Source organism: Lolium rigidum, chromosome 3 (genome assembly GCF_022539505.1).
Source record: "Lolium rigidum isolate FL_2022 chromosome 3, APGP_CSIRO_Lrig_0.1, whole genome shotgun sequence".
Classification (NCBI taxonomy): domain Eukaryota; kingdom Viridiplantae; phylum Streptophyta; class Magnoliopsida; order Poales; family Poaceae; genus Lolium; species Lolium rigidum.
The window spans coordinates 166,762,822-166,772,944 of NC_061510.1; the positions used below are offsets into that span (position 1 = coordinate 166,762,822).

A 10,123-nucleotide genomic window follows, 5' to 3' on the forward strand; every position below is an offset into this window, starting at 1 on the left:
TCAAGTTCAGAATCCGCATAAAAACAGCTGACAGCTCAACCCACGATTCTAACCAAATATACAAAAGAAGATGACGCATGCAACTACTCAATACCTTTTTGCTGAAGAAAATCTTTTTGTTATTCGAAGAAGACTGTTTTTTGTTATTGGTAATTGATTCAATGAACTTCTTCTCAAGATATCCTGGTGCAAGTTTAACAGTATACCTGTAACAGCAGAAAAACACGTGATAATGTCCTTACAAAGGGGCCAAACCCGACAGGACTGTTTAATACATGATACAGATGTGTATTCTAAAACAAAAAACAAAAAAACAAAAAACTGACGAAACTGTATAAAACTATGTTCTTCTTTCAGTAGCATAGCATAAATCGGGTTTTCCATTTTCATTACAGAATAGGGATACAACACACCCCTCATCTAAGTGTACACATGGCCGGGAAGAAGTGACTAAAAGGTCCTAGAGTATTTCTTGATTTCGTACAGGATTGAGGATATGGAAACCAAGTCCTTGTTCAGGGAAGAGCCACCGTTGACCCTCTTCACGCACTCGGTAAGCCTGGTGTAGTACAAAAGCAGCTGCGTGAGGGCCGCTTTCAAGATCTCCATCCCACACAGGAAGTTGCTGAAAGACGTGATGACATCTTTGTGCATCAGCTCGATCGCAGCCTTCCATCGGCTGGCAAAATCCTTCACCAATGGCTCCACATCGCCAATATTGGCCTTGTCTGAACTTGAGGCAGCATCTTCCGCTAATAAAATTCAGGCAGAGAAGAGATCTCATTGTAAAGAAAGAAAGAGAAAACGCACAATGCTGTAACAGATTTCTACTTACATGTACGCGTTTTGACAAACTTGATCAAATCACTGAAATGCTCCAGAAGCAATTCCTCCTGCAGAAATATTTATGCATCAAATCAGCCTACTCCAACGAATTGCCAGTCAAGGAGAAGTGATTACAAATTTTTAGACATGACATTGACATGTTCAGCAGTTCGATAAATCACAAACTGCAGTTCTCACTTTGCTTAGTTTGTTAGTAAGATCTAAGCCGTTCAGCAATATGAATACCGGTCTGTTGCAACTTGCAAGTAGTGAACGTCAACCTTTGCTTATTGTAGATGCTTATTTCAACTCTAGACCAGGAATTTCAATAATAAAATCTACAAATGTAGTGAGCAGTATTTTGCTGGCCATAAAGAAATTCTGCTCCATCATTAAGACAGTGCATACCACATAAATTGCAATGTTGCTCTTGAGAACCTCCTCAAAGTGAAGTTGTGCTTTCCCACCGTCAGTGCCAGCTTCCTGTACTAGGAATATCAGAATAAATTTGGACAAAGTAAATGCATGTAGTGTTTTTGTACACTAAAAACATTTGCACCAGAAATAGCTGCCAATTGTGATACCAACTCAGAAGTACCAACCTTCAATATGGCAATCGTTAAATCATAGTTGTTTATCAGGAACACTGTTTGCAACTTTGGTTTAGGGAACATCTTGGCCAACTTAACAAGCAAGTCTTCAATAGCCATCCGTAATCGCTCAAGATTAAGATCAAGCTGCAAACAGAAACAACTTTTTAAAATTTCTACAGGCTATAATAACGGTATTTCTATTGCATGGCACAGTTGAGAAGAATTTTGGAAAAAAGGTGAACAATTGGATTGACCTGGATGTGATCAACTGACCTGACCATCCCCATATTCAACATTGAGATGAACAAGAGATGCTGTAAATTCAGCATATCTCCTAGTGACATAGTGGGGATGTACATCATCCTCCCAAAGAGTCCTAATATTAGCATTGCGCAAGCTGCTCAGATGCAAGTCAAAGACCATCTTGAAGCGTGGCCAAAGTGACATATTAACCTGTCAATTGTGCAAAACACTAAAGATGATTCAAACTAATTTTGGAATGTGGAATAGAAGACAGACTCTTGTGCAATTTAGGATAGGCTGTCCCAAAGTTAACCCTCGCATAAAGTTGATTTAAGTTTAAGGAACAAACAAGGGAGTCAGAACAAACCTTGTCTAGGTAAGAGTCCAAACATGGAATTCGCCGCCTAAACATGATAAGCTGCATACAATATTAACTCCATTTAGATTTGTGTTTCGTATCAATACCAATCCTGCCAGCACGCTTTGCAATATATTCAATTTAAACAGGGTTAAACTACTTGAAAGAATCTTGTAAATAAACGTGGCTAATTTTGACTAGATTCTGGAGAAAAACAGCCAGAGTGATCTAGCAAAATGAATAAATTGACAGTTATCTGTTGATACCTAGAATACGGAACTGTTAAAATTGGAATAATGCCTGGTTTACATATTACAGGGATGACCTATCCCTCTACACTACCTGAAAGGCTGCGACAGCTTCCAGAACAAAGTTTTATGTTTTATTCTACAACAGAAATAGAACTTTTAACTAGTTACTAATTATTCCTTCATAAGATAAAGAAAAAAATACCTGGTGCTGATGCATTATTCGGATCATAAGCATTATTCCTATCGCATCATAGCAGTTCAGAAGTATGGCATTGAAATATTCATCGACAACTTGAATTGGTCCTGGATGAAACAATCGAGACTTTCAAATCATAAGCATCCGCCATAATTATGACAAAAGGTGGTAAGCTTAACTTCACCTACATAGTGGCACTATAGTATGATGATGATAAGAAAAGAAACTGCATAACTTATGTTTTTAGAACCACACATGAATTCCGCAACTACAATAGGTTCATTTTCCCTTTTGCCCCCATTTGTTTAGTGTATTTGTGTAACTTCGTTACCTATGTCCTAAGTCAATAAGTTTGACTAAGTTTATAGAGAAAATTATCAACATCAATAATACCAAAATAATACACTATAAAAATATATTCGATGGTGAATCTATAGTTTTTATTTGATACTATAGATATTGACACTTTTACTATCAACATGGTCACGCTAACAAAAATTGACTTAGGACAAAAGTTACACACCTTACATTTTGAGAAGGGAGCAAGATACAACATGACATGACAAAGGAAACAGGAAATGCAAATGCAGGATGGAACAAACCAGCAAATATATCTTGAAATAGGGATTCATCACCAAAGAAATCATCAGAGAAAAGGTACCTGCAGTCAGTTGATATATCATCAGGCTGCCACTTACTACAGTATATTAAGTATATTAAGAAACAAAAGAAACAGCAATCTTACTCAGAAGTAGCTGTATCAATCAGAAGTTTCTGTAAGCTTCTGAAAAGAACTTCATATGGATACTTCTGTGACTTGGCTTCAGCTATATGAGGTATCAATGCAGGCAGATCAATATCCTGATATGCCAAAACGCACAGGGGAAACAGGAATTAACCATTGTAGTTGTTACTTCATAGAGTAAATTAAGCATTCAGCAGCCATATTTAATTATTTTATTGGCAGATCACTTTCCACATAATACTGGAAAATACGGTGTACCCCATATTCATAAACAGTTCTTTTATGGTCATATTCAATGGCTACTCATAGAGAATAGATTAAGTTTAATTAACCGACGCTTCGATTCTATTAATCTGCGAGACAAAACAGATGTGGCAAAAAAAAAATCATTGATACTAGATTTCTCTGTATACTGTAGAGAAAAGTATATCGGATTTGTTCAGAGGCAACTATTCTTTTGGTCATGAAACAATAAATGTGCTACGCTCATGCTGCATGCCAGAATATATGCGGCTTGTTTTGGTCATAACCCAAATATAGCTTGTTCACGTTATGGTCTTATAGAAGTTACTATAAGTGTCAAAAAGCATGTAACTCACACAACCTAATTTAGCTCACATTTAGTTGATTAATGAATTGCATTACAGTATTCAAATGAAGTGTGACTGCGTCAGTAGTAAATTACCTTTAATACATTTATTCTTTCACCCAAAGCAAACACTGAAGAACGGGCTTTCAGAGGTTCTTTTCCAATGGAGAAAAGGTAGCCTGTACTTCTAGTTTCAACTCCAAGTAAATCAGTCGAGGTTGCTATATCCAACTGCAATTTCTCTAAAGCTTGTATATAAGCACGGAAATGTGCGCTCAGCACCTGGAAATTGGAAGTTATAGTAGAAATGTTATCAGAATAAATAAGAATTTAATGTAAGATATCCAAGAAATAAGTGAAGGTCTTTACATCTATAGTATTTGCTTGTATTGTCCAAATAAGATTTGAGCCATGCAGAAATATTAAAAAAAAACGTGGTATATGGTCCGTTTAAAGGTTGAGGTAATGTAATTGCACATCACAAATTAGAGAAGGGGCCAGAATAAAGCAAGGACTGGCAGCAGTTAATTGCAGCACAGATGTGCCTTTGGATCCTCTCATCCGCAAGCCCTCTATGATCGATGCAAGTAGGTTCATTCTAAATATCCTCAGCCCACCATGTTCACAGGCTTAATAACTTACATTGATTACCCTCATTATTGACATGCTACAAGAAATTAACCTCTTCCAAACAAATTAAAGAAGGATTAGGGAGTGGAACTGGAGAAATATTATATTAACTATATAATCGGTTCCCTCAATGTAAAGTTATTTTAAAGGGAGACTGCCAAGTGCCAAGTACACTTGAAAAAGAGGGAGTACAATGGGCCACATAATTGGCTACACTTGGGCCACATAATTGGCCAGGGTATTACGTTGATGTATGGTAATTATTCTTTTATCTCGAATATATAAAGGTATGATAAAATAAACAAATACAAATCCAATACAGTATTACCATATGATAATGGAAACAAATACGTAGTATTTACAGAAAGAAGTCTTCAGTTATTGGGAAAGAATCAGTACAATTTTAATGAGGTAATAGCTGCAAATAGTCATTGACTACCCAAAAAGGTAGAAGAGAATGAGTATGAATGGAAAGGACCTATCAGATTGCATTTAGTGTAACACTCACCTTGTTCATGGTATCAATGTAAGCCGCACGGACTTCTGCATATATCTCCTTAGCATGTTCCTTAAGGAAAACTATTGTGTATCTACAATGGAAAGGACAAGGACAAACGAACAAACTTGAGAAATTATACACTTGGAAAGAATGAGCGGGAGGCAAGGTACAGTAACTGATATTCTCTTATCTGTGTATTACTATAGCTTAAACTCGTGGACCTTGTAGTCTTTCACCATCAACAGGAATACCACTCTGACTAGATAAACTAGCCTACTAGGACATGGAGTCTCATACTTGGCTAACTAGGACTCAAGGCTTAAATAATCCTAGATATCCAGGTTTTTGACCAAGGGGGGTCTCAATTTCAAAAAGACGAGAACGCCAAACTCACAAATTTCAATAATATTACTTGAATTACATGGCGATAGTTGATGAAAATATAGCAACTTCCATGTTTGGTAAACTTGACCCCTCAGTAATGCTCTATGCCAAAACCCATGAACCATGTATGGCCTTTGGCGAGGATTCTAAATTACATAAATCTGGCATAAAGTAATTTATCATCTAACACACTAAAATGTGAAGCGCTGAAGCAATGATACAAACGAGGGTTAAAGGTGGAAAAAAAATCAAGGCAAGAGAGTTGGCATACTTGTATTTAAGGACACTCTGCTGTAGAATCTGAATATTTGTTTTTGGTTTTCTCAAGGCATAGAACTTTTGGATGATAAACTCAAAAATCTGCAAGAAAAATGTGAATGCATAAGCAATAGAACTCAGTTGTAGCTTTACAATGTTGAATTAGCTAGATACGAGTAAAATAAGCAAGAGACATATCAGATGCATTTCTTGGCTGCGAGTACACTTATTCATAGCTTCCACTAAAACCGACATACTATGTTAGTGCAAGCTAACAAATATCAGGTTGATTCCTTCTGGAAATATCAGCCAGTCTAGCTAGTATACTGATAGTGACAGACAACACCACTCCGTAGATGCAGCAAATTTTATGCCATCAAGCCATAAAGCTCATCAAGTACAACATTAACATGAACAAAAGACTGATCAGCGACATATAAACCCTTTTTCATATAGCATATTTCATTTCTACCAGATAAATCTTGACACCTCAATCTAAGTAATTGTAGAACAGCACCTAACAGTCTCAACATAAGTATGCAAGCCAGAGGCATGGCCCATTATCCCAACACCACCGCACGAGCATATTAGAAGTATAGAAGACATAATGTTTTATACCAAATAATCACACATGAAGATCAAGAACATGTACACACAAGTAAGATGATCTGCTAACATTATTATGAGCATATGAGTTTGCAGCATTAGAAGAAAAAACTACCAAATTGGTTTCAAACCTTCGATACTGCTTTCTGCCGAAGTCTCTCAACCTCAGGCTGAACATCTTTTAGAGCCTTTGATGATTTAACCATGGAGTCAGCTTCAATGAATTTGATTTTTTTGCTTAAAATCTCAACTGTTTTCAAGTATTCATCATTAACCTGTGGAATTGTTGGATAAAGCATTATGAGTGAACCATCAAAGAACACTTTTGGGGGAAAACATTCACAAATACTGAACTGAACACAGCTTCAATTGCAAGAGAAGTGATGCATATAGCGCTGGCAGAGTAACGTAGTGAATCCTTTGGAGATGCAATCTAACCAATCAATCAAAATAAAATCATACATGGAAAAAGATAGAAGACACAGATAGAACAACTCAATATAGGCAGCAAACAAAACCATGTCATCCAAATGGATATATCACCGAAGACAGGGTATAACGGTATTTTAAATAGATAACTAACAACAAGCTGTAAGGGAAGAAATTGCATAGCAAACATAGAACCACAAATAGCAGAAAGCTATATGCTTGGTTACTAACAAATAGTACAGAAAATTCAGAAAGGAGTAATCACATGTTGCTGGTTGTACACAAATAAGTACTAAGCTCATAAGAAAGTGACCATGTGACAGTGAAGTAAATGGAGATGGTATAGAGACAATAATAATGTAAAGCTGGTATAATTATAGAATGTAAGTAGTGACCTCTCCATCAACAATTATATCAATCATCCTTGGAGGGACTATTATATCCTCAACAAATTTTGACAGTTTAGACTCTGCAGCCTGCAATTTTTTCAAAGGGTGGATCAGTATAGATATTCAGTGCGAAAAAATAGTAAATAACATGCATTAAAGCTATGAATGCCGTGAATCAGTTCCAACACAAACTGGTTAACTGATGTTGGAAGGTAAGTTATGGAATACTAGCAATGTTATGCGGCAGAGATAAATAAAACAGTACTTCCCAGATCCAACTTAGATAAGGACTAATCGATAAAATGCATCACTATAACCTGTCTAGTTAACAGGATGATGTGGGCATAAAAATTAATCGAACATATAGATAACAGAGATACAACAGAGAAATGAATCAAACCTTACGGTTTTTCAACTTTAATCCCATGTCCATAGATTTCTCCTGAAGTACCTTTATCTCCGAACTTATAGAACCAATTTCTGTCTAGCACAGAAATCAAAAGAATTGCAATATGACTTAGTACAATGAAATGAACTGGTTAACTACCATTAAAAGGTACAAAATTTCATGGCAACAAAGATCTAGTCAAATGATTGAGCACCTAAAGAGTCAGAAGAAATTGTGGCACTCCAATCTAATCATGCGAGTTGTACCATGGATCACATAAACAAAATGAGAAACAGTTGGACGAAGCATAGATTGCGGTAAACAAAACGTTCAACTTCCAAGCACACCTTGGTTCATTATGCTTTGGAAAAAGACGAATTAGAAATGCAGAGATGCGCTCTTGTATTTTCTGGTACTTGACACTTTGACAGTGAGCAGTATTTTTTTCTTTCTTTTAGCAAAAGTTCAAAAACAAAAAATATGATTTCTTGTAATAAGTAGCACCAAAAGTTGATGACAAGTAAAGGCATCCAGATACACTTTCAGGCATCCGGTACATTAAGGAAGTAGTGCGTCACAAAAGATGCAAATATGCATTTACCTGGAATCCAGTTAGAACGGTTTCCATTTGGGACAAAATATTATCACAGTCACAAATCTGATCATGCAGCAATACTAGGTTCTCACTTTCTGTAATGTAATCCTGCAAAGGAAGAAGGAAGACGGCAATAAGCAAAGCATCATAGCTTCAGGTAAGTTATATTTAGGCAGCATTTAAAAGAGGTACACACATCATAACTTCCCAGTTTTGCAAATAATTTACTGATGATGAGAATGGAGGGAACGAATAAACTAACCAGCCACACACAAGAAGATATTAATTAACTCTTATTAACGTGTGTGTGTATACTAAGAAACTCATATACAGAATCAGCTCTAGACTGGTAGAACATGGCGGCTTGCATATCTGAGCCGAACAGCCTTATCGTGGAGTAGCACAAGCACTTACCTGTATAGAATCCAGCTCAACTTGGCGTATGCTGTTCTCGACACCTTTTGTGTAATCACGCATTTTGATGCCATTAGCCAGGATGTTTGCTACTTCCTGCGTGCATCCAGAAATAAATTAACGCATCAGTTAGTTATCTCCCAAGGAAAATCATCAAAGGCTCTAAAATGCTTGCTGTATGGTTAAATCATCAAAGGCTCTAAAATGCTTGCTCCATTTTATAATAACTCGTTAATTAGTAACTAACAAGTACAACCAGATGATTGCTCTAAAATGTGGCAGCGAGCTACGAAATTCCAGAAAATAAAACATTAGAAAAACCAGTGTCTTACGGCCTCGGTAAGCTACTAATTAACGAGTTATTGTAAAGCAAGAAGCATCACCTCGTCGTTCTTGCAGTCCTGGAGCTCCTGCTCTAGCCCATCCAGGGACTCATTATCACTGCCAAACCAACCAACGGGTAAGTTTCTGCGCAGCAGCACATAAAGTAGGTGAAGGGATCTGACTGAGTTGGAGATCGAGCTCGTGACCGGACCTGGCCACGTCGTCGTCGAGGGGGAGGTCGCCGACGAAGACCCCGAGGTCAAACCTCTGCTTCTGCCCATCGTGCGCTACGGAGGCTGGGACAGCCTCCATCCCGGCGTCGGGGAAGCCGGAAGTGGGGGATCGCCGGAGCGGGCTCCGATCCAGATCTGCCACCGGTGACGGTGGGTGTTGGGATCGGATCGGACGGGGAAATGGAGGTCGGGGGAAAGTGGGGGTTGGAAGGGGAGCTGAGTTGGGCTGGGCTTATACTTTGGCGGACCGGGCCGTCCTGGAGCTATTCGTGTGATTGGTAAAGCCCGGGATCGCATAAATAGAAATAAACCCACGACGGCCTGCTCTCCTTCCCTGCTCGTTTGTGCAGCAAAATAGAAATCCCTGTACTCTGTCAAAAAAAAAAAAATTCCTGTACGTTTTGCGTAAACGGATTTGCACGCCTTTGTGTTCTAGGGTTTTCGGCGACTCGCGACCCGAGGTACTCTAGATTTTCCATTGCTTCCTTTTAATGATACCAATCTCTCCTTTTCTAGATTAGATCGTCTCTTCTTAATGCTGCTCCTTATTCATATCCGTCTGATGCTTCTTTCAGTTTACAATCTTCTTTCGATACAATTTTGCTTCCAGCAATGCCAAAGAAAGCAGGAACACCGGCCGCCACTCCTCGTGTCACTCCCCAAGCGGTAGGTTTCCCTCTTCCTGAACACCCTACTTAGAGCATCTCCAGCCGCGTCCCCCAAAGCGTCCCCCAAACCGCGCCAGATTGAGTGTTTGGGGAACGTGTTTCGTTCGTGCCGTCTTTGGGGGACGTCGCACCCCAGCCGCGTCCCCCAAACGCCGCCCCCAAACATTTAAAATACTTCTTTTTAGCACAGAACCATTTATCAAATATAGCATATAAATAAAAATGTTTGCGAGGATTGTTTTCAAATTAAATTACAACAAACAATAAAATAAGTTAACAAATATAATAAATAGGGGTAGATGCTACATCAAGGTGCCACGGTATTTCCTTTGATCCTCCACAAATGCTCAACGAGATCAGCTTGAAGTTGCTCATGCACATTGCTGTCACGGATCTCTGCGTGCATGGCGAGAAAATCGAAGCAAAATCTGCGGTGCAACTCATGATCAACCTCCGCAAGAGGGCCTTGACATTCATAGGGACCAACATGTGACCTAGCATGATTC

The 10,123-nt window shown here is 38.4% G+C and overlaps 1 protein-coding gene across 1 annotated transcript; it reads right to left on the reverse strand.

Annotated features, from left to right (window-relative positions):
- Positions 1 to 209: 209 nt before the first annotated feature.
- On the reverse strand, positions 210 to 9,117 carry LOC124702659 (vacuolar protein sorting-associated protein 52 A-like). The gene is made up of 19 exons (XM_047234818.1): positions 8,928 to 9,117; positions 8,776 to 8,833; positions 8,393 to 8,488; positions 7,985 to 8,086; positions 7,396 to 7,479; positions 7,002 to 7,082; positions 6,309 to 6,452; positions 5,585 to 5,673; positions 4,939 to 5,020; positions 3,897 to 4,082; positions 3,212 to 3,327; positions 3,069 to 3,127; positions 2,473 to 2,573; positions 2,029 to 2,079; positions 1,692 to 1,871; positions 1,428 to 1,562; positions 1,234 to 1,308; positions 836 to 893; positions 210 to 752 (listed from the first exon to the last, which is right to left on the reverse strand). The coding sequence occupies exons 1-19, from the start codon at positions 9,026 to 9,028 to the stop codon at positions 451 to 453; spliced, it is 2,100 nt and encodes a 699-aa protein (XP_047090774.1). The 5' UTR covers positions 9,029 to 9,117; the 3' UTR covers positions 210 to 450.
- Between the last annotated feature and the right edge of the window lie 1,006 nt (positions 9,118 to 10,123).

Coding starts and splice junctions, on each gene's coding strand:
- LOC124702659 (XM_047234818.1), bottom strand. CDS start 9,028: ATGGAGGCTGTCCCAGCCTCCGTAGCGCACGATGGGCAGAAGCAGAGG. Junction 8,489..8,775: donor AGGACTGCAAGAACGACGAG/GTGATGCTTCTT, acceptor GGATGCACGCAG/GAAGTAGCAAACATCCTGGC. Junction 753..835: donor GTTTGTCAAAACGCGTACAT/GTAAGTAGAAAT, acceptor GAATTTTATTAG/CGGAAGATGCTGCCTCAAGT.